We start from the raw sequence: 24,630 nt of genomic DNA, 5'->3' as shown, positions 1-24,630 counted from the left end.
TGAAATTTTTTAATTTATTTTTTTATTTAAAAAAATTTTTTTTAATGTTTATTTTTGAGACAGAAGGAGACAGAGTGTGAGTGGGGGAGGGGCAGAGAGAGAGGGAGACACAGAATCCGAAACAGGCTCCAGGCTGTCAGCACAGAGCCTGATGCGGGGCTCGAACCCATGAACCGTGAGATCATGACCTGAGCCGAAGTCGGACGCTTGACTGACTGAGCCACCCAGGCTCCCCTGATCTATGAAATTTCTCTTCAGAGATGAACAAACATCCTGATTAAAGTGCCAACAGAGCTACAGCTTTATATACTCTGAGTTGGAAAGAGGTATGAGTCCACCTAAACTGTCCCCCACTGCACCTAGCAAATGAATCTCTTGAACTCATGTTCTGTGAATAGGTGGATAACTCCAGTGACAAGGAATTTATTCACATCATGATTGTATTCCATTCCATAACTGGTAGAAACTTTCCCCCTATTTACAGCTGCAGTATGTAATTCCTCTTCCACAAGAAACCTGGTAGTGGTTTTCAATTCCTGCCAATTCTAATCAATGGGTATGAATGACCTGGGGCGGTACCCAGCAGGAATCTACAACTTCGTCCAGATTCATCAGGAAGAAGGATGGTTCAATGGCTAGGTCAGTTAAGTATTCTGGAAGGGAGAGTGGCAACATATAGGATATATATTTTCATTCCAGACTGAGATATTTGAAGCCAATAGCTTTAAACAGCTCTATCGCCTGTGTGTTAAGTGGTTCCCGAATTAACACCTAGTATATAGAAGAATCTGAATAAACGTCTTATCAGTGGATTCAAGACACTGTTTCTAGTCACACTCCCACCCCTGCTCTCAAGTCATTTTTCCTTAGATATTCTAGACAATGTCTACCCTAAAACCTTGATGTCATACTTCTTTTCCACTGCATTATTGGTTTATTGGATTCTGGTATAGGGTTCTCCATTCATGACCATTAAATTTCATCTAATTAGATTTAACTTGTTGCAACATATAAAGAAAATTACTTGTCAAAATATTCTAAGGGTTTAGAGTTCATGAACTTAATACAGGTCAGTGGGTTGATGCCAAAACAAATCCTAAAGTGATATTAAGATGTATAGAGGGATACGGAATCGACAAGGAGGTATTAAGCTTGCTCCAGTAGAGAAATACTTGTCCCTAAATCCTACTTGGAATTCTACTTACCTTTTAAGAATTAATCTAAATTCCAGTTCTCCATGAAAGTTTCCCTAATTAACCCCTTAAATTTTTTTTTTAACATTCATTTTTGAGACAGAGAGAGACAGAGCATGAGTGGGGGAGGGGCAGAGAGAGAGGGAAACACAGAATCCAAAGCAGGCTCCAGGCTCTGAGCTGTTGGTACAGAGCCCAATGTGGGGCTCAAACTCACAGACCATGAGATCATGACCCCAGCTGAAGTCGGACACTTAACTGAGCCACCCAGGTGTCCCCCCTAATTAACCTGTTTTTAATGAATCACCCTCACAGCAATTTGTATAAACATAATTTTTGGCATTTGTCATCTTATAGGTGTTCTTTTCTTTTACTAGTTTGTAACCTCTAAAACAATCCAGTCTTATGCATTTTGGTATCTGCCTTAGGTCAGGTTCTCTAGGGAGAGAGACTGAGATGAAGGTTCTTACATAAGTAATTTAACTTATTTTTTCAAATTTTTAGTTGGTATTTTTGAGAGAGATAGAGTGCATGAGCGGGGGAGGGGCAGAGAGAGGGAGAGAGAGAATTCTAAGGCTCATGCTGTCAGCGCAGTCTGACTCGGGGCTGGAACTCACGAACCCTGAGATCATGACCTGAGCCAAAATCAAGAGTTGAACACTTACCCAACTGTGCTAAGTGCCCCATGTAAGTAATACGTTGAAGGAGTACTCTTAGACAAACAAGAAAGGAGAGAAGCTACACAAAAAGTGGGTTTAACTGTACTCTTACCTCAGCCTGATCCTTGGGAGAACTTTGGGCAGGAAAAGCATCAATCAGCCCATCCTGAGATAAGGCAGCCCTTTGTAGCCCTACCTCAATTAGTCATTGGTTGCAAGCTTCCTCCAGGAGGAAGTCCTAACAGCGCCAGCATATCTCCTCAGCTGAAGGCAATTCTCAGGAGAAGGCTGCAGGGATGGGCTTTTAGAAGCCAATACTCACAGCAGCTGGAGGAAGGGGGCCCCGACCAGGCAACGGGGATCTGGCCAACCACCAACAGTGCCTGCTATAGTTTCTCTCCAGAACCAAGCATGGCATCTTACACATACTGGGACTTAATAAATGTCTGCTGAACTGCACTTTTCAAAGTGTTCAACCAAGAGAACTTTTCTATTCAACAAAACTTTTCTTACCGACTATTGCTTATTTTGCTTTAATGTTTATGCAGCCATTGGTGGTCCTAATTGGATTTATCATTTTGCTATTAAAGTAATGGAAGAAATACAAAAACCATTAGGATGTCATAAAGCTCTATTCCTTAAAACATTCAGCAAAAGCTGGGGCACCTGGGTGGCTCAGTTGGTTAAGCGTCCGCCCTCAGCTCAGGTCATGATCTCATGGTTTGTGAGTTCCAGCCCCGTGTCGGACTCTGTGCTGACAGCTCAGAGCCTGGAGCCTGCTTCAGATTCTGTATCTACCTCTCTCCACCTCCCCCACTGGCATTGTCTCTCAAAAATAAGTAAACATTAAAAGAATATTCAGTGAAAGCAATTTCATAGAATTTTTAGCCTATGATTTATTTTGCTGGCCTTTATTCAATATAGATAAGTAGAATTTGCATACATCAGCTATAAGAAGAGTTAAAAGAAGAAAATGTGGATATGAAAAGGAATCCACTCATATAAAACCTCCTTAATTATTTGAGAATCTTCTGAGAGCCTACTGCCAAAGCTTTAAGAACTTTTAACAGTTTGAAATAGTGTCAAGCGAGGGGCACCTGGGTGTCTCAGTTGGTTTGAGCGTGTGACTCTTGATTTTGGCTCAGGTCATGATTCCAGGGTTGTGGGATCAAGCCCTGGTTCAGGCTCCACACCGAGCATGGCGCCTACCTGAAGTTCTCTCTCTCTCCCTCTGTCACTCTACCCCCCACCCCTGCTCACACACACTCCCCCTCTCTCTCAAATTAAAGCAAAACAAAAAACAAAACAGTGTCAAGCTTACAGAAAAGTTGCAGGTAGAATTTGAAGAGAATATTTTTTTCTTTTGTGAGCCATTTGCAAGTAACTTGCCAACATAATATCTCATCACCCTGAGAATTTTAATGTGTAGTTGCTACAAATAAGGATAATCTGCTATATAATCACAATACAACAATCAGAACCAGGATATTAACATCGATACCAACAATTTTCCTGATGACATCCTTTATAACAGTAAGAATCCAGGTGATAATCACACACTGTCTTCAACTGTCAGTCATGTTTCTTTAGTTTTCTTCAGTTCAGAACCATTCTTTAGTTTTTCCTTGATTTTTCTGACCGTAATAATTTTGATGATTACAGGCAATTATGCTTGGAGTTTCCCTCAGTTTGGGCTTGCCCGGTACTTACTCATGAACAGACTGAGGTGATGTCTCTGTGGGACTATCACAGGAGAATGCTACACCGTTCCCATTGCATCCTGTCAGGTGTGCAGGATTTCAATCTGTCCAATTGCTGATGATAATTTTGATTATTCTGCCAGATTTTTCCATTATAAAGTTACTTTCCCACTTTGTAATTAATAAACATTGAGATGATTTATTATTTATCAACATATTTATTCATCAAGATACAGTAATGGTTTCCTATATTATTCGATGGGATTATGATCTGTTGCATAGCCAACAGATTATGATCTGTTATTATCATTATTTATTTTAATGCTCATTCTTCCCAAAGGGAGTCAGTCAAGCTGGATTCTGTGTCTTTTGGACATGTTCCTATTATTCCTTGAGCACTTCCTTGCTTTCTGGCAAAATAAAATGGTCTAAGATTATTTTATACTTTTCTTGTCCCAGCCCTGAAATCAGCCACTTCTCCAAAAAGCCTAGGTTTCTTTTTGTAAATAATGAGATTTAAAGGCCAAAATTGAGTGATGTCATCAAAAGGGCAACACAGGATGCTCCTGACTTTTCTTCCCCTCACAAGAAGGAAAATTAACAATTATTCAAGAACAAGACACCACTGAGAATCCTAGAACATAGGAGAAATGCTAAAGTACCCCCTGCCCCCGCACCACAGAGACCAAGACAGATCACATTAGAAGGGTAGAGGAGGCAGCTACACATTGACTGAATTGCCTCTTCCACAGACCAGTGCAGCACTATGCAGAGAGGTCTTTCCTGAGCCTCTCTGGTTCCTCCAGTGGGGAAAGAGAACCTAGGGAGACAACCAGCCACAGCTCTCCCCACCAACCCCCAGCACTGTGAGTTGCTTTGCAGGAGCCCCTTCTCTGACTTCACACCACAGGGATTATACAGGAATCTGAGGGGCCAAGACAGAATAGAATGACATATTCAAATATTGAAAGAGAGTAACTGTTAACCAAGAGTTTTATACCCAGTGAAGCTGTCCTTCAGAAACAAAAGAGGGATACGGACTTTCCCAAACAAAAGCTGAGGGAGTTTATTACCACCATACCTGCCTTACAAGAAATGCTGAAGGGAGGTGTTTGAGTAGAAGGAAAAGCATGCTAATTAACATCATAAAAACATTAAAAAAGTATAAATCTCACTGGTAATGGTAAATATATTGTCATAGATTGTAAAAAATGGTAATAGTATAGTGCATAATTCATTTAAGACTCTAGTTTGTAAGTGAAGAAAATAAAAATAAATAACAACATCAGTAAAAATAACCATTACTACAACATAATATTAAAAAAAATGTAAATTGTAACAAAAATAACCTAAAATGTGAGGGAGAGGAGAAGTAAAAGTGCAAAGTTGGTGAATTCTATTGAAGTTAAGTGGTATCAGTTTAAAATAGGGTGTTACCAGTTTACATTATTTTATATAAGCCTCATGATAACCACAAAGGAGAATCCTATAGTAACTGCATGCATACAAAACCACAAATAACAAGTCAAAGTACACCAATACCAAAGACATCAAAACACACAAAAAAGGTGGTGGCAGGACAAGAAACAAGGATCAGTGGATCTACAAAACAACCAGAAAATAACTACTAAAATGGCAATAGTAAGTCCTTATCTATCAATAGTAACTTTAAACATAAACTAATTAAATTCTCCAATCAAAAGACAAAGAGTGGCTGAAAGAATTTTAAAAAAATCCAATAATATGCTGACTATAAGAAACTCAAATCAGCCTTAAAGATCAAGACAGACTGAGAGTGAACAGATGGAAAAAGAAATTTCAAGCAATGGTAACAACAACAACAACAACAACAACAACAACATCAGGGTAGCTATGTCAGACAAAATAGACTTTAAACTAAAAAGGTAAAAAGAGACAAGGTGATTATATAATGAAAAAAAGGGTCAATATATCAAAAAGACATTACATTTTCCAGGATAGGCCATACATTAGGCCATAAAACAAGTCTTTGCAAAGTCAAGAAGATTGAAATCATACCAGGTATCTTCTCTGACTACAATGGCATGAAACTAGAAATCAACAACCAGAAGAAAACGAACACATGGAAATTAAACAACATTCTAATGAAAACCAATGGATCCAAGATGTAATTAAAGGGGGAAATTAAAAAAAAAAAAAGATTGAGGCAAATGAAAATGGAAACAACATACCAGAATTTGAGCCGCAGCAAAAGCAGTTCTAAGAAGAAAGTTTATAGCAGTAAACACACTGAGAAACAAAAAAGATCTCAAATAAACAGCCTAACTCTACTCCTCAAGGAACTAGAAAAAGAACAGCAAAGTGAACCCAAAGTTAGCAGAAGAAAGGAAATGATAAAGATTAGAGCAGACATAAATGAAATGTAGAACAGAAAACAATTAAAAAAGATTAAACAAACTATTAAGTTGGTTCTTTGAGACAATAAACAAAATTGACAAGCTTTTAGCTAGACCAACTAAGGAAAAAAAAAACCCAAATCACCAAAATTACAAATGAAAAAGGAGACATTACAAATGATAACATAGAAATTCAAAAGATCATAAGAGGCTACTATGAACAACTATATGCCAATAAACTGGACATCCTAGAAAGAGTGGAAAAATTATTAGAAACATACAACTTATCAAGACATCAAGACTGAATCAGGAAGAAATAGAAAATCTGAATAGACCAATTACTAGTAAGGAGATGGAATAGGTAATCCAAAATCCCCCAATGAAGAAAAGCCCAGGGCCATATGGCATCACTGGTGAATTTTACCAAACATCAAAGAAGGATTAACACCAATCCTTCTCAAACTCTTTCAAAAAATCAAAGAGGAGGGAACACCACCAAACTCTTTTTATGAGGCCAGTACTATTTTGATACCAAACCGGAAAAGAACACTAGTAGAAAAGAAAACTACAGGCCGATCAAAAAATATCCTGCTGAATATAAATACAAAAGTTTTCAATCAAATCCTAGCAAACTGAACTTAACATCACATACAAAGGATCATTCACCATGATCAAGTGGGATTTACCCCTGGGACGCAAAGATGGTTGAACATATGCAAATCAATCAATGTGATGCATCACATTAACAGAATGAAGAAAAGAAACATGATCATCTCAATAGACACAGAAAAAGCATTTGACAAACTGAACATTTATTCATGATAAAAATTCTTAGCAAATTAGGCATAATTAGGAACATATATTAACATAGTAAAGGCCATATATGACAAACTCACAGCTAACATACTCAGTGGTAAAAGGTTGAAAGCTTTTCCTCTAAGAACAGGAACAAGACAAGTGTGTCTACTCTTATCACTGCTATGCAATATAGTACTAGAAGTTGTAGCTAGAGCAATCAGGCAAGAAAAATAAATAAAAGGTAGCAGAATTGGAAAGGAAAAAGTAAAATTGTCTCTTTGCAGATGACATTTTATATACAGAAAATCCTAAAGACTCAACCAAGAAAAAAAAGCTCTAATCAATGAATTCCATTGCAGTGTACAAAATAAAGTTTCAGAGGGGAGCCTGGGTGGCTCAGTTGGTTAACATCTGACTTCGGCTCAGGTCATGATCTCACAGTTTGTCGGTTCAAGCCCCGCGTCAGGCTCTGTGCTGACAGCTCAGAGCCTGGAGGCTGCTTTGGATTCTGTGTCTCCTTCTCTCTCTGCCCCTCCCCCACTCACTTGCTCTCTCTCTCTCTCTCTCTCTCTCAAAAATAAACATTAAAAAACTAAAAAAAAAATAGTTTCAGAATACAAAATTAACATACAAAAATCAGTAGCATTTCTATACACTAACAACACATTTTCTTAAAAAGAAATAAATTGATCCCGTTACAGTAGTATCAAAAACAATAAAATACTTAGAAGTAAACTAAGGAGGTAAAAAAATATCTACTCTGAAAACCATAAGACACTGATGCAAAAAAAAAATCCAAATAAATAGAAAGACATCCTGTGTTGATATTGTTAAAATGTCAATACTACCAGATTCTATAGTTTCAGTACAATCCCTATCAAGATTCTAGTAGTGTTTATACAGAAGTAGAAAACACACTCCTAAAATTTATATGGAAGCACAGAAGACCCTGAATAGCCAAAGAAATCCAAAGAACCAAGCGGGAGGCATCACACATCCTGACCTCAAGCTACCCTATAAAGCTATAGTCCTCAAAACAGTATGGTACTGGCATAAAAACCGACAAAGAGACCAATAGAACAGAACCGAGAACCCAGAAATCAACCCAAGCATATATAATCAACTAGCATTTGACAAGGAAGCCAAGAATACTCAATGGAGAAAAGACAGTCTCTCCAACAAATGGTGCTAATAATTGGACATTCATTCTTCCTTCTTTGAATTACCTTTCTTTACGTTCTCTATTCATTTGTCTTTTTTCGATCACCTTATATTCACATTCATACGTGTGAGGAAAGATAAAGAAACAATAACAAAGAAGAAGGGAACATTCTTTCCTTGGCTGATTTATGCATACAAGAAATTGGTGCCCAGTACACATCATCAGACATGCTGCAGCATCTGGGGTTACAGCAGTGGACAAAAGTGACAAAAGTCCCCACCCTCAAGGACCTTACATTCCAGTGGAGATGACTGACAATAACCAAGATAACCAAGACAGGTGAGTTTATTTACTATGTTGGTTTCTCCTTAGGTTTACACCAACCCTGAACCTTAGCAGTTCAATGGGAACAGAAACCACTGTCATGCGATACAGACTGTCCCTAAGCCAAGACTTCCAGATACAGCCTGTGCTACTCTTCTGGATTTTTCTCTGAGGTCAACTGTTCTCTGGTGGGCAAACAGTCCAAGATAATCTCAACAAAGTAAAATATTAAACTAGAAGAAGTTACTTTTTCTACTTGATGAATAAATGCATACCATTTGTTCAACAGATTACATGTCTTCTCCTTTAAGAAAAATAACCATGATTTAAAATGATACGTTTCACATTACCAGTTAAGATTAACAACTTTTGTGTTTGAAACCTTTGAATCTGAGAATGTTTCATAGTTTACAGTGCAATACCCCATTAAAAATAAACAAAAAATCTGTTATGCTAATTGCATATTGATGTATTTATTTCATGTATGTATGTATGCATAATATAAATAAAAAATAGTGTTGTCTCGTGGTATGAATAAATCCAGTCAGTGAATAACATTTACACACAATGCGAAATCTTACTTATTGAGACTGAACCGTTAAAGATTCTCAAAACAATTTTTTAAAAAGAGGACACATAAGATAGTTATTGAGGAATGTCTTAGCGACAGTGTATGTCCCTACATTTGCATCAGGAAATTCATACTGACAGAGAATGTAGCTGAGCATAATTTTACATGATCACATCATCTGCCAACCTAACAAATTTATAACAGTATAATTCTCACGCGGCTAAGTAACTTCAACTTTGAGTATCAGCCAGTCTCTTGTGATCAGTACTAACATCTATACTGTGTTTTCAAATCCAGTTGTAATGGCATTTCAAACTGCCTCAGCTTCAGAAATTGCTACCCTTTCCACAACACAAACTATGCTGCAGGTTTGCTTAGAAATTCCTTGTTGAAGAATCGTCTTCCTTCAACATTACTAAGAGAAACCGAGCAACGAGACGGATTCTGTCTTCTGTATTCAATGCTTTCAACTATGGCGTTCTTTATCACCTGCAAATAGAGGTAAAGTGTGCATAATTAGTATTGCTCTAGCCCCCTGTAAGCATTTGTTTGGTCAAAACAAATATCTAATTGATCTTTTTAGTATAGTTTTCTTTTTGAAAGAGAGAGCGAAATCTCTGAGTCATGCATGTGTATAGTTAGCTCTAACATCCCGCCATTTATACTCTTATTAAGCTCATATCCAGATAATCTTCCCTCCCCAACAAGAGAAAGCAGTATTCTGGGAATGTTCCAGATTTTGTGCTGATAAAATTGTGAATAAAACATTTGTAACCTGGTAAATGTATCCTTATTCTGGTTTTCTATGGGAAGGTGTCAAGAGGGAAGAAACAAGTAAATCTAGAATTTATGTTCTTTGCTGTTAGTGGATAAGCAGAAATGAGGGAACACAAGGAAGTAGAAGACTTTCTTTAAACCTACAGAGAAATGAGGCATTGCTGAAGACCTGCCCTGCTTTCTCAGCTAAACAAGTACAGGGATAAAACATGGATGTCCTCTATCTAGAAAATGCCATACTTAGTGATTTTATGGATGATCACTATTTTTTATTCAGAATAATCTTCATATATACTCAAATTAATGGTGACTATAACCTCTAAGAACTTCGATTGCAATGATCATACTCTCTTCTGGTGTGAAGTTAACCTACTTAAGAACTTCTGGAAAGAAGACAAGACTTGGAATTTGGTTGAAGCAGTTGTTGCAGAGAATGGAAATGGGCTTTTGCAGAGAGGCCTGGCTCTGCTGCTGTTTTGGAACCCTGTCCAAATCAGGAAGACTCTATTCCCTAGGACTGGACTGTGGGATTTCATCTTAACCAACGAGGTAAAAGTTTGAGGGCACAGAAGAAAATCACAGGGATAATTTAACAATCCCCTTTATTCTCTACCCCAGGGACTGTTAAACAGCATTAAGGTATTATCTGCCTGTGTTTGAGCCCTTGGCCACAGGTAGGAAGCCTTGGCAAACTCATGTCCACAGCCAGTGTCACTGAGCAAGCCCAGGTCAATGCCTGAAAGAGAGAGATACTGAGCTGAGTAGTGCTAACATGTAACTAATATTCTGTGACTTTGTGTTGGGCCCGAAGGGCAGGCTCCTCTAATTCTCCAATGGTAACTTTAAACAACAAACAGTTGTATTCTGGAAAGAGGGATTTATCACAGAAATGGGGCACCTTTATTTGCTCTATGATTTTTAAATTATATAGAGAGAATATATATAATAAAACATAGTATCATTTATGTATATTTAAGTGTCTTATGGGCTCAACTGTTACTGAGTTTTTTTAAGTAAAGCGGGTATTTGCTGACGCCATTTTCCCCATGAGTAAGGGAAACATAATTAATTCTATGGTGACAGAAGAGGCTTCAGGCCTGTGAAGGAGACCTTGACCAAGGACCTCCAGGCTCAATTACTTCTTGGCTATGTGAGGTCAAGGGGAATTAGCTTAAATCCTTGAACCTGTTTCCTCTTCTCTTCCCTTCCTTCCTTCCTTCCTTCCTTCCTTCCTCCCTCCCTCCCTCCCTCCCTTTCTTTCTTTCTTTCAAAAATATTTATTTATTCTTGAGAGAGAGAGAGAAAGAGAGAGAAAAGGGGGAAATCAAGCAGGGGAGGGGCAGACAGAGAGAGGGAGACAGAAGATCTGAAGTGCGCTCTGTGCTGACAGCAGAGAGCCCAATGAGGGGCTCAAACTCAAGAGCCGAGAGACCACGACCTGAGCCGAAGTCAGATGCTTAACTGACTGAGCCACCCAGGCACTCCTGTTTCCTCTTCTTTAAAGTGGGAATAATAATACTAACCTTGGCTTTTGTGGGGATTGGAGATCATTTATATAAAGTGTTTTGCACAATACCTGCACGTAGGAAGCATTCCCTAACTAGCACCTATTTATTGTTGTTATTTTTAAACTGACCATGTGTCCGAGAATTTAGGAGCTTTAATTTGGATGTGAGGCTATAAAGTTTACCAGAAATAAACACACAAGGTATATCCAATTGTGGGCTTATTATATGGTAGAAGTCAGCAAACCAATTCTATCAAGTGGGTCCTACGTCTTCTTTTAGTAATCTCTCTGCCTTTCTAGATCTAATGTCAGCAAGTTTTCAGTTGGTTTCTCCTTCACCATACCAGCACAAGACACATGAACCGTCACTGCAGAGAAATACCCAAGTAAAATAAAAAACAATGATTTATTTTCCAAATACCTAAAAAGCTTTAAAATATAACAAACCACAGGGAAATTATACTAATAATGACTGCTGTCAATTCCTTTATAATGAATTCATAAACACACAAAAATGAGCAGTATCAGTATCCTGAACTAGTGGATTTACCGTAAGTGGACGTTGGAGGTGTTTCTAGAAAACAGGCCATTTTTATAAAGGAAAACGAATATTTACATTTATTAACTGAAAATCCCAAATCACATAGTTAGAATGTGCAAGTTGAACCACTAGGTGGCACATTAATACTAGGAAGGCATTGCCCAGATTTTTCAGATTGCTGCAGAAAACAGCCATTTGTTGTGATTTATAATTCTGTGATATAAACAGAAGAGGCTAGACTCAAGACTGCATCAGTTGCTAAATCCAAACTTTCTGGCATGATCCATGGTACAATCACATGTATCCAAAGAACTCTTAATGTGGATCCTTAGACACTTAACAGAAGACCATGGGGGAGGGGAAGGGGAAAAAAAAAAGTTAGAGAGGAAGGGAGTAAACTGTAAGAGACTCTTAAAAAGTGAGAACAAACTGAGAATTGATGGGGGTTGGGAGGGAGGGGAAAGTGGGTGATGGGTGCTGAGGAGGGCACCTGTTGGGATGAGCACTGGGTATTGTATGGAAACCAATTTGACAAAAAATTTCATATTAAAAAAATAAAATAAAAATAAATAATAAAAAAATTAAATTAAAAAAAAAGCCCCCCCCCGCCAAAACAAAGAGGCAAATGCCATCTTTGAATCTTCCTATTTTTAAAATGGTATTAGGGGTAATCTTCAATAGTGTTTGCATCTAATTTCCTCTTTCATTCCCCTCTGAAATTCATTGAGATTCCAAATTCTTCCCTTTCATGTTATATTACAACAGCCCTCATCTCTCAAACCTCTCCATCCCCCTGCTCATCCCTAAGTATGACTGACCTATGTCATCCTTCACTTGTGTCATTCAGTACCCTTCTAATGTTGATCCAGACTCTAAATCTATGGCAATAAAGGCCAAGAATAAGAAAAGGAAACATGTTAAATGTGATCTTCTCCCCTAGAGGCATGAGATTAGAAGCAATCCACAAGCAAATACTGAATTCCCACAACAGAAAATGAAAAATGATCCCCAAGAGGAAAGTTACTGTATATTTTGAAAGAGAAATAAAAATTACAAACATAGAAGACTACGAGAAGATATTCTGGTCTAAATTACTATGAATTTGCCAGCAAATGCCTGCCTTTCCAAAATAAACCGAGTGTCATAGAAACAGGCACCCTATTAGTCTTGTCATTTTTGATCCCAGCATTTAGAACACAGAAGGAGAACCATAATTATTTGTCAAAGTAATGAATGCATGGAAGGTTGATCAAAACAAAGTTCAACTCATGGAGATAATGAGATGAATAGAAGGACAGGAAGATTCTGTAAGTGTGGTGGATGGACTGGGCATTCTCAGTAGAATTCTAGACGATCTTGTAAAACGGGCTGAAGATAGGAGATCATGGCATGGATAGGAAACATCTGGGAATTGGCCTGGCAGGAAAGGAGACTGTGTTTGGGAAACAGGAAAAAAGGCTTCTTGAGAAAAAGATGCTTCAAAAGTGAGGAAAGAGTGAGAAAAAAAACCCTGTGACCCCCATCTTGACTCCTCACATGATTGTGTGGCTTCCAGCAATCTGCCTACGTTATCCTTGACTCAGTTTCTTCACATATAAATAAAGATACCTACCTCATAGGCTAATTTTAAGTGTTAACTATTCTAGGGGAGAATATCTAGCTTATCTTAAACACTCAAAACTGTTTTTTTTTTTCTTTTTATTTTGTACACTGTCATATCCTTAGTTACGAAAACAGTGCCTGGCACAGTAGATACCCAACAAATCTGTGTTGAGTTAATGAATAAATAAGATGGAAAGAGATTATAGGCAGCATTAAAGGTAGATGATTTGGGGCCTAGCATATTAGGCCATCATATATAATAAGCTTCTAAATTATTTTTTTAACCTCTTTGTGTTTTTTAAAAATATTTTAATTTAATTTTTTTTAAGTAGGCTCCACCAACGTGGGGCTCGAACTCACAACCCCGAGATCAAGAGTCCCATGCTCTACTGACTGAGCCAGTCAGGGTCTCCTAAATTATTTTGGAAAAGATAAAAACTTTAACTTGTACCTAAGTGCTCTTATGATGACGATGAAGAATTAAGTACCAGTACTTCTGGATACATGCTTTTCCTCATTTTAATTAACATCTAGTATTTTCCACTTTAAAGAACTGTTTGCGAAAGAATTTTAAAAGCTCATTATTATGCATCATTGGAACATGTTGAATAAGTTGACACATAACCTTAGAATATGCCTACCAAAGTAATCAACTGAATGAGTGAGGCTGTATAACAGTGCATTTCCCTGTGGCAGTTAAATCAACAAGGTCCTGGGAAGGAGAGGCCATATTCCCTCCAGATCAAATTGGGGGTTTATGAGTCCAGCACGCTCCATGCCCAGGCATATAAGGTGTAGAGTTTCTGTGTGGTCAGAAATTCTGCCTCCAACCAACAGATCTGTGTCCTGCCATTTGCTCTCCTCTCCTCCTATGACATCAAACTCTTTAATAATTTCAGCCAGTAACTCAATGACATTTTAAAAATCATTCACAAAAATTTTATCGCATATTTATTTTAGGTGCCTGGCATCATGATCAATGTCTCTGGAGGACACAAGGTAAATAAGGCAAGATATAGTTTTCAAAGGGTTTAAATTTATAAGTAAAAGTAGAAGACAATATGAACACTGATAATAATTATTATCATTATCATATTAATTGCTTCAATTTATAGTGTCTCTTACATGCCAAGCCCTTAAATTACATTATTTTACTTAATAATAATTTACTTAATAATATTTTACTGTAAGATATGTATCATTGTTTTTCTTTACAAGTGAGGGAGGCAAAATTTGGAAAAGTTAACCAACGTGTCCAAGATCACCCAGCCAAGCAAGCAGCAAGCATTTCAACACCCAATTTGGTCTGACTCCAAAGGCCCTTCATTTCCATACCACATGTTTTGGTATAAGTCATTCTATGGTAGGTTTCTTAAAACAAACAAACAAACAAACAAACAAACAAACAAACAAAAAACCCAGCACCCACCCCCACCCCCACCCAATGAAATACCGCCATTGTAAAAGCACCGAGGCAATGTTCAGTGAGAAAGAATTTGGGAGGACTGAGTAAGTGCAGAAACCTGATGCTAATGAGAAACCCAGGCTGTTGTCACGATGTGAGCAGAAACAGAGCAAGAATTCTCTAAAGATGAACTAGAATTTAGCTTTACCAAAGAAGGCCAACTAGGATCTCTGGGAAAATTACCCAACAGAAGCATACAGCTGTCAGAGACAGGGTGGCCTTTTCAGAGTAAAAAGTTAAGCCAGAATGTTAATCGAAGATGAAAATTTGCCCCAAGCCAACAGTGGTCATGGCCACAAACTTGGAAACCATCTTCTATGGAGTTGGCAGTCAGGGGTCTGCATTAAAAGAATTTCTGTTCCTAGGGTCCACAACTGGCAAGCAACTGACAGTCCATGGGAAGTAAATATGTGCTGTGTTGCTGAAGTATGAATTAGTAAGCTATGCTATTCAGGTGGTGTGGGAATGAATGATTTAGCTAATGATTGAGCCTAATGAACTCTCCAGCATCCTGCCCTGGCAGTTTTGTTGTTCTGTTTTATCATCCCTTATCAAGAAGCTTTGATTCTGATAAAATTTGTTTCCTTGGTTACAAGTGAGGGGTTGGGGGAATAGTCAAGAAAGAGATAAAATGTCAGTGAATACTGGAATTCCTACCTGGGTATGAAATGTACCCATGTGTACGTTCACACGCACACACACAGGAATCACTTGAACACAAGTCTCAATAGTCATAAAATTTAAGAGGAAGTTCACATTCACTCATGACCTCCCATTCCCCCCTGCCAATTTACTGTCTAGGCTACTATTACCTGTACAGACTTGTCTATGTTATTAATTCTGGGTATTTGCGAAGGTCTTGGGGGGTATCTAGCATGGTATAGGATATAGATACACGTAGGTAAGATTCCCATTTATTGAGCGGCTTCTGTTTGCAGGTTATCGTACATACATCACCTGATGATTCACTATAGCTATTATGATAGGTGCTGTTACATCTGTTTTAGAGATGAGGAAACTGAGACCCCAAAAGTAGCTTATTCAAAGTCACACAAGTGGCCCCTTTGAAATCTAAATAAGATATAAAGCCCATGGTCTTACTTCTACATTCTATGCCAGAAACATTCTTAGAAGCAATTTAAACCTGTTTTATTAATTAATGTTTGATGAGCTTTATTTCAGGAAAGTTATTTTGGAATTCAGTTCATTTTTGCTTAGGCTTTTACTTGTTCATCTACGTGTCAAACAAACTACTTTTGAGAATATATAAATAGAACTGTATCATTCTTTATAGCAAATAGCTTAGCAGACTTTATATAAACCAGAAGTGAAAGCAATGAGAGAAATGTAGTTGTTTAAATTATATATCTATATCTATCCACTCACACATTCAGACTATATAGAGGTATGTAAATATGCAGATGTAAATATGCATATGTATGTGTGGGTATTCTTTTATTTTTCCAAGTCTAACAGGGTATTTACATATTCTTATATTCTATATTTTTTTCCACTTGAGGACAAATGGTCAAGTTTAATGCATTTAATCCCAAGGAATACATAGGTTTGAGTTTGCTGGTTTCATACCAGATATAGGATTACTATGATATTACCCCTTAGTTCTCTTCTGACAGCATGGGGTTTTATAAAACACAACTCTATTTTGAGAATGTCTGTTCACCCCCTATAAGTTAAAAATTAAAATACTGATTTTCTCTTAATATTCTTTAAATTTTTACAATCACCACAGAAACAATGTAGCCTATGGATTTCAGATGTCCACTGATTGTAAGACAAAAGAAAAAAGAAAAAGATAAATATATTTAGAAAATGATATATGCTATAAACTTCACTAAGCATGTTTGATGTGAATTATCACATATTATTCATAAGTAAAGGCTGACAAGAAACCATTTTAGAGTTTTAGGAACTGAAGCTTATTAGGGAAAAATTTCATGTTTATAAAAATTAAAGATACTGATTAATAAACATATTATGGCATAACTGTTATAACTGTACACAATTGATCACCACTAGTCTCAGGCCAACTAAACCCACAAGTGAACCAGACGTGCCAGAATTCTCTTAGTGCAAATGGAACACTCATCCACATACTGTGCTTTCTTTGGCATCATTTGTACAGTATCCAAAAAGACTGGTAAGTCAGATAGGATACCTTTCCCTCTCCATTTAATACCTTTATTTTTCTTTTATTCTTTTTTTTTAATGTGCAAAATCCAATTAGGCTACTGAACTTGGGCTTTCACAACTGATAGTAATTTATTAGACACTATGGTTTGGAACTACAAACCAACATGATTTCAGTTACACAACCACGTTCCTAAATGGTGAATTAGAGATTACAGAATGTCACATAGACGCAGAATCTTAGCAGCAGATTTATTGGGGATAGGAATGACTAATACTGAAGAGGATGACTTGTTGCTGAAGTTCCTAATGCAAAGCATACTTAATATCTCATAGGTGAAAAATGAGAAGGCTGTGACTGATGGCAACATTCCCAAGATATACAAAAATAGAGACGTTTAAAAGCATGAGTGTATCTATGAAAGCTCATATTTTAGCAGATTAACTACACTTTATTACATTCATTTTCCTACTCTTATATTTCCTTTTTATCACATTTCTTCCTACTTATAATTTATTTTATCATACGATGAATACATTAGATACTCTGGGAAAGAAGCTGAGAGTATTAAACAATCCTTCAATCAAATAATAGCATAAAATGTGGGCTCTGCCCAAAAGCAATCTTGGAAAGATTGCTTTTCTTATTTGTGAATTTTATAGGGTTCTTCTGGAGAGTAATAAAATAATTTACAAAAAATAAAATGGTACACTTTGGGTGGCATCATTCATAAACTTTATTTTTAATTAATTAAAAAGGTATTGCTATGTTTATGTGATATAGAAGTATGTGACACCATCAATGACCACAGGAGATACTTACATCAATGTTGTTCAGGGTATTGAAGTACATGAGATCATGCAGCCTTTTGAATGCTTGATTTGGATATTGAAAGTTGAAGGTTGAAAATGGTGATTCGGGGTCATCAAAAATATCAAAATCAGCTATTTCTTTCTCTTCCTTAGTTTCTCTTGGGACACCTAAATACCCAAAGAGTCTCAATTGGTGTGATTTTGAAAACTACAAAATATCTCTAAAACCCAAGAAATAAAACATACAAATAGCCATAAACATAACATTGGGAGCCCCCCACCGGGGTCATGTAATCTGTAGTATGCACTGTTTTGCTCTCACCCATATTCCCTGGGTCGGGATTTCTATGTGTTCTGCCTGGGCAACTTCCAATTGCCAGCAGCTGCATCCCTGTGCCTAAGGACTTTCTACCCCATCCTGCAACTGGGGAAGGCTGCTTTGCTCTCTAACAGCAGGATGTAAAGTCTGGTAAATAACACTCTGCCCCAGGCAGTAGTCAACCAAAGACACTAGGAAGTAGGATATAAATACTCCAGTTCCCTTGCCTATTGCTGCATGAAAAGGAAGGATGATTCTGGAGCATAGGCTCTATTCCTTTCCCTAGAGTATTCCAACAGGATCAAGTTCTCCTCATGGTAGCTGGCTTACTAACACATCTTTGCTTGTCTACCTTCCTTTATCACTTCCCCACTCCCTTAGTAAGGTTCCCTAGTCCACCCAAATAAGCCATCTGCCCTTGAATTCTTTCTCAGCATGTGCTTCTGGGGGAATCTGAACCAAGACATTATCTAACTGTGTTCATACCACAGGAATCCCCTACACAGCCTCTTCTTGAGTATTAACAGTGATAGAAGATCCTCTAGGTTTTAAGTACTCTACTGCTCAATAACTGAAAATGCCAGCCAATTCTTCCTTCTCTTGTTTTGAAGTTTGACTCCTAGTAACCAACCCCCCACCCCGACTGATCTTTTCTTTGTCTTCCTCCACTCTCTGGAAGATCACTTTCTTTTCCATCAACCCCTGTCAAATCTTCCATGACTATCTTTTGTATCTTTCCGTTCACAACTGCACTTCCTGGTCCGAGGATAATATGATTTTTAGGCCTTGAGCATCCTGCTCGTCAATCTCTAGATCTCCTTTTTGTTAATCAGTATCTTCTAGGATATTGAAGAGTCTATAGACTCTGGATGTAGTAAAACAGGATGACTGTGCCTTGAACTTGATTCTCTTTTTCTACAAAATATAACATGGCAACCTGAAATTACTAGCTATGTTGTATTATATTAATCCTATGGTCACTTAAAGTTCTCTGAGTTTTTGCATGATTTGTTCTGAAACAAGGGTTTTCTTGCATGGGTGATTTTTCAAAATATTTAACAATCCGTATGACAAGGGCACCAACTGATCAGAACAAACACAAGCCCAGGTTCTGGAGTAAAGCCCCAGAGATTTTTATTGATATGTTAATATATCAGTTTCTGAATTGTGAAGAACTCAGGGGATCTTGGAGTGAGAAAGAGGGGAAGTACTTGGGGTTTCAGGATAGTAGCTATTTATTAAGAGAAGGGAAGAATTCAAAATTTTAATAGTTGGTACAGCAAGTACCATTATGAAACAACTTAACATCAGTCTTGCTCCTTTCCCAGATTTCTACTCTACAGATATAATATATTCCCAACGTACCTGGTGCCTTGTAATTTCTGAAGTTGATGTTGGCCAGAACAAAGTGGATGATAGTTGGGCAATCTTTCTCAACGTCAGGATTCTTGGGTTTAAAGACATAGCATTCCTTCAGTCCTTCTCGATCAAACACATTGGGATCAATCTTTGGAAATGGAAGCTTGTTCATTCTGGCCCACTTTTCTGCAAGTAGAAGTTCCTATGGAGGAGAGGTAAAGATGCATTCGGGAATTTTCAGTTTTCATGTATTCAGTTGGTCTGGCCATCGTTCAATATTCATTAGGTGTTGACTGTGTCCTAGCAATGTGCTCCTTGCTAAGATGAATAATGACCTTGTTCACAAGAAGCTCATTAGTGTAAAAAGATACATAGTTGCCTCCAAACAAACTCGCTATTATGTTAATTCTTGGCCTCATAGGAGGCATGTGAAAATTTACTGATGGACTGAACTGAATGAAATTATATTGACGTAATTGCTATAGGAAAAAAATATTAGGGCTCTGGTTATCTATAACCCTTCAGAGTCAAAGATCTGAAGAAGCCAAATGAGGAACACTCTATTACTGAATTCTTACCTGTATCTTCTTAACACAACCAATTAAAATTAATAAATTTCATGTATGCTAACATATCTGAATTACTCTGAATCAGCTTTTTTAAATATTCTGTTTATAAAAAGATTTTAGCTTCTGGCCTCAGAATGCTATTAAATGTGTAGTGGCCAAGAGTGGGCCAGACAGGGAAACCAAACATTTAGTTAGTGGGTGTCGCAATTGTGTGACTGTTTCCACATATTAGCTCCCTTCCTGATAAGAGAATTATACATTCCCACCAGAATGAGAAGACACTTAGACATAGTCACAGCAGATGATCTGTAGCTGCTGACACGTAATGTGACCAAGAAATACACGTTTTTTTGTTAGCCACTGAGATTTTAGATTTGTTTCTGCATCAAGGCTGACTAAAGGGTGGGTAAGCGCACAGACACACACACACACACAGAGTGTTGAACTAGAAAACATAAATCAATATGGACAGATGCCATAAATAGGGCTTATTTATATTTAAAAATATTTTTCAATGTTTATTTTTGAGAGAGAGAGAGAGAGAGAGACAGAGCATGAGCAGGGGAGGGGCAGAGAGAAAGGAAGACACAGAATCCGAAGCAGGCTCCAGGCTCTGAGCTGTCAGCACAGAGCCCGACACAAGGCTTGAACTCACAAACTGTGAGATCATGACCTGAGCCAAAGTTGGACGCTCAACCGACTGAGCCACCCAGGGTCCCTGAGCCTATTTATATTTATATACAGTTTCAGGGGGAGTGGGAAAAATAAGAAGCAGACTCTCAGTGGTAAAAGCACAGACTCTAGGGCCCGATTGCCTGAGTTAAAGCACAAGCTCTGAGACTATGGGCATGTTTCTTAGTGTCTCCATACTCAATATCCTCAAATGTAAAATAAAGAAGGTAATAATAATAATACATATCTCATGATTGCCATTCGAATAAAATAATCTCTGTACAGTATTTAGAACAGTGTCTGACACTTATGATTTGCTATACAAATGTTTGATAAATAAATGCCAATAAAGAGAGGAAAGAGGTGGAAGGGGAAAAGTGAGGAAAGAAAAGAGGAAAAAGAAAGAGAGACAGGTACAGTATTAGAGAAATTCTCATAGAGGTGAGGTATTAGGGAAATGATCACTGCAATCTTAAGTTATTTTAACTACTCTGTGTCATCAATCACATCAATCGATTCGATGATAGTCATCAGTTGCAAATCAAAGCTCCATGCTAGGAGGTGGGAACATCACAGTGAATGAAACTCTTGTTGTTATGGGATTTATAGCCTGGTGGGTAAGAGATAGTGACCAAGTAATTCCTTGGGTTTAAAACTGTCGTAAACGCTACAGAGTCTTCACCATGAGATTTGCAGTGTATGTGGACTATTTCTTCAGAGCATACATTAATTCATTCAACCATTATTATCAGACACCTGTTTTGTTCTAGGCATAAGTCAAAGGCTGTCTTTGAATCCTTGAAGATTATAAATCAATGGGAAAGAGGAATAACAGATATTATAGTGCAATATGATAGAGGCAGTGAATGTGATGGATGGCTTCATGTGTGGGCTGTGCAGCCTGAAAGGCCAACCTCAAACAGAGACACCTTGATTTGCTACCTGGGTGGTCTGAGACAAACTGCTGAGCCACCACAAGTCAACAGGGACGAAATTATTTTATGGGTTGAAGTATGTAGTGATATTCCCCTAATGGGAAGCATAAGAACCAACCAACCAACCAACCAACCAACCAACCAACCAACCAACCAGACAGGGACCAGGTTGTTCACTATCCCTGAAATAGTAGACTCTCAAACCCATTTCACCTCTATTCCTTCTTGTTCTTATTTCTCAGCAACTTATTTTCTACCACTGTGTGTAAAGTTAATACTATTATTTTCCTCAGGATTGCTGTGATGATGAAATGAGGTAATGTATTAAAAAAAACTCAGTAATTTATATTTAACAGTATAATTTATAGTTTAAATATTTATACTTGTATTTATATATATTTTTTTAATTGTAATTTTATTTAAAAATTTTTTTTTTTTCCAACGTTTTTATTTATTTTTGGGACAGAGAGAGACAGAGCATGAACGGGGGAGGGGCAGAGAGAGAGGGAGACACAGAATCGGAAACAGGCTCCAGGCTCCGGGCCATCAGCCCAGAGCCTGACGCGGGGCTCGAACTCACGGACTGCAAGATCGTGACCTGGCTGAAGCCGGACGCTTAACCGACTGCGCCACCCAGGCGCCCCTGTAATTTTATTTTAAAAAATATTTATTAGTTTTTGAGAGGGAGAGAGAGAGAAAGAGAGAGGGGGAGAGCGAACAAGAGTGGGGGAGGGGCGGAGAGAGAGGGAGACAGAATCTGAAGCAGGCTCCAGGCTCTGAGCTGTCAGCACAGAGCCCAATGCGGGGCTTGAGCTCACAAACCGTGAGATCTTGACCTGAGTTGAACTCAGACATTTAACCCACTAAGCCACCCAGGCACCCCGATATTTGTGTTTATATTTAAAATAGTACCTTAAATTTACATAGAGGTATACATTGAAACTTTCAGTACTCCTGATGCTTCCAGAATGTTGTGAATTTTAAGTTGATTAACTCTCAATGCCATTTACATTTTATTTACAAGAAACAAAAATTGGGGGGAACAAAGGATATAATATATATTAAAGCAGTTATTTCATAAACTACTAGGCAAAATATGATTATATTTTACTTAAATATATATACAGATATAAATTCTGGTTTGAAATTTGATGAAACTTTTATCACTAGCCCCTTTTTACTCCCTGTTCCATTGAATTACTCAGTTTAGTTCTTGTCTGGCACTTTCACAATTATTCATTCAAGATTATTCAACACCAAAATAAAACCAAAAGTTCATACTGTGGATCATTTGCGTGAGAACGAGGCAAAAAAAGAGCTTTCTAGTGTTTACAAACATGACTCAGGATGACTAACTATGTGTGGATAGTTTCCTCTTCACAAGAGGAAAAGGAACCGAGTGAGGTAAAAGACCAAGCTATTTTTAGTTAGATATTTTATGCTGGAATCAGGAAGCGATTGAAACTTTCCCTTTCCTGATATGATCCTGCTGTGGAAAACGTTAAAATCCGATGACTATAAAGATGGTGATTACAGGATGGAAAAACTACCTCCTCCCCGATGTCTCGTTTCTCTGTCAAGACTGAGAAACAATGACACAGTCTATGAGTAGAGCAGACGAGTTAGAAAAGAGTATTTTAGAAGAATGCCATGAGCAAGAACATTGCTGCTTTGCAAATTATGGCAATCTGCCTGAACTGTTTTCTACCACAAGTATCCATTTTGGTTGTTGGACACCTCATACTTCTGATTTCCATAGACTAATTCATGGCAAGTTTACATACTACTAAAATGATTTTCTGTGGAGATAAAAATTTCTGAGTACCCTTCAAAGCAACACTTTGTAAGAAGTACTCATTTTTGAGTACAAAAACATTGTGAAGGATAAGAAAAATAGCCTAAATAAAATAGAAATATATACAAACTATAGTGTGAATGGCATATATGTGACATTTTGTTTATTTTTATATATGGATAAATATATATTTATATGTATTTTTAAATGTATAAATATATATTTGTATCTACTAAATTAGCTTTTCTCTAGAGGAAACGAGCATTTTCTCTGTCCAAACCTAGGATATGTACTTTCTATGATGTTTCTCAATATTTACAATCCATTTTTAGATTGGGAAGAGGTATGGAGTATAAATATAAACATAAATTGAATCTTAAAAAAAATGAATGAAGCAAGTAACATAAGATACAATAGATAGGGGTGCCTGGGTGGCTCAGTCAGTTAAGTGGCCAACTTTAGCTCAGGTCATGATCTTGCTGTTCCTGAGTTTGAACCCTGCGTCGGGCTCTGTGCTGATAGCTCAGAGCCTGGAGCCTACTTTGGATTCTGTCTCCCTCTCTCTCTGACCCTTACCCCCCCTCAAAAATTAATAAACATTAAAACAATAAAAAAAAGATACAATGGATAGAATCTACAGTTTAGAATTCACTATTTTCTGGTTATGATCATCATTGCTTCCAATAAAAAGCATGCTGGTATTAGGATCCAAGAGCTTTATAATGCAATGGGTGTGAAAATAATTTTGTATATTTAATAATGTAGAGTATTTACATAGCACTTTACAGTTCTCTTTAGCTCTTCACCAAGACGTTACTATAACTTCACAAAAATACGTAGAGAAATTAATGTTGGGCATATCTGCTCATCAATAGGCATCTGATTCTTAATGACAAATACAGGTGTAGTGGATTGAATGGTGGCCCTCCAAAACAGAAGTCTGTGTGCTCTAACCTCCCACCCTGCCCCAGAACCTGTGAATGTAACCTTATTTGGAAGAGGGGTTTTTGCAAATGTAATTAAGCTGAGGGTCTCAAGATGAGATCATCATGGGTTATCTGGTTGGGGCATAAATCCAATGACAAATGTCTTCATAAGAGACAAAGGTCCTTATAAGAAGACACACACACATATAGGAGAGCCCATATGAAGACAGAGGCTGAGAGCCCATATGAAGACAGAGGCTGAGATTGGAGTTATGCAGCAACAAGGCAAGGAAAGCCTGGAGCTGGCAGAAGCTGGAAAAGGCAAGGATGAATTCTAGCCATAGAGCCTTTGGAGGAAATGTGGCCCTGAGATACTACATCGGTGGTAATTTGTGATGGCAGCCCTAGGAAACTAATATT

The 24,630-nt window shown here is 37.6% G+C and overlaps 1 protein-coding gene across 5 annotated transcripts in view; it reads right to left on the bottom strand.

Moving 5' to 3' along the window:
* Window positions 1–8,659: 8,659 nt before the first annotated feature.
* Window positions 8,660–24,630, bottom strand: part of PLA2G4A (phospholipase A2 group IVA) — a 166,312-nt gene continuing 150,341 nt past the window's right edge. For all 5 annotated transcript variants that reach the window (XM_086693967.1, XM_086693968.1, XM_086693969.1 and 2 more), the window contains 3 exons: window positions 19,320–19,515; window positions 17,646–17,803; window positions 8,660–9,271 (listed from right to left, as the gene is read on the bottom strand). In XM_086693967.1, the coding sequence (XP_086550093.1) occupies window positions 9,140–9,271; window positions 17,646–17,803; window positions 19,320–19,515 (486 nt within the window). In that variant the 3' untranslated portion in view covers window positions 8,660–9,139. The remainder of the gene's footprint in view (window positions 9,272–17,645; window positions 17,804–19,319; window positions 19,516–24,630) is intronic.

The sequence above is a fragment of the Puma concolor genome, chromosome E4 (assembly GCF_028749965.1).
Source record: "Puma concolor isolate L17-30 chromosome E4, mPumCon1.1.hap2, whole genome shotgun sequence".
Classification (NCBI taxonomy): domain Eukaryota; kingdom Metazoa; phylum Chordata; class Mammalia; order Carnivora; family Felidae; genus Puma; species Puma concolor.
The sequence above is the reverse complement of the archived record's forward strand: the minus strand, read 5'-3'. Positions and strand labels throughout refer to the sequence as shown.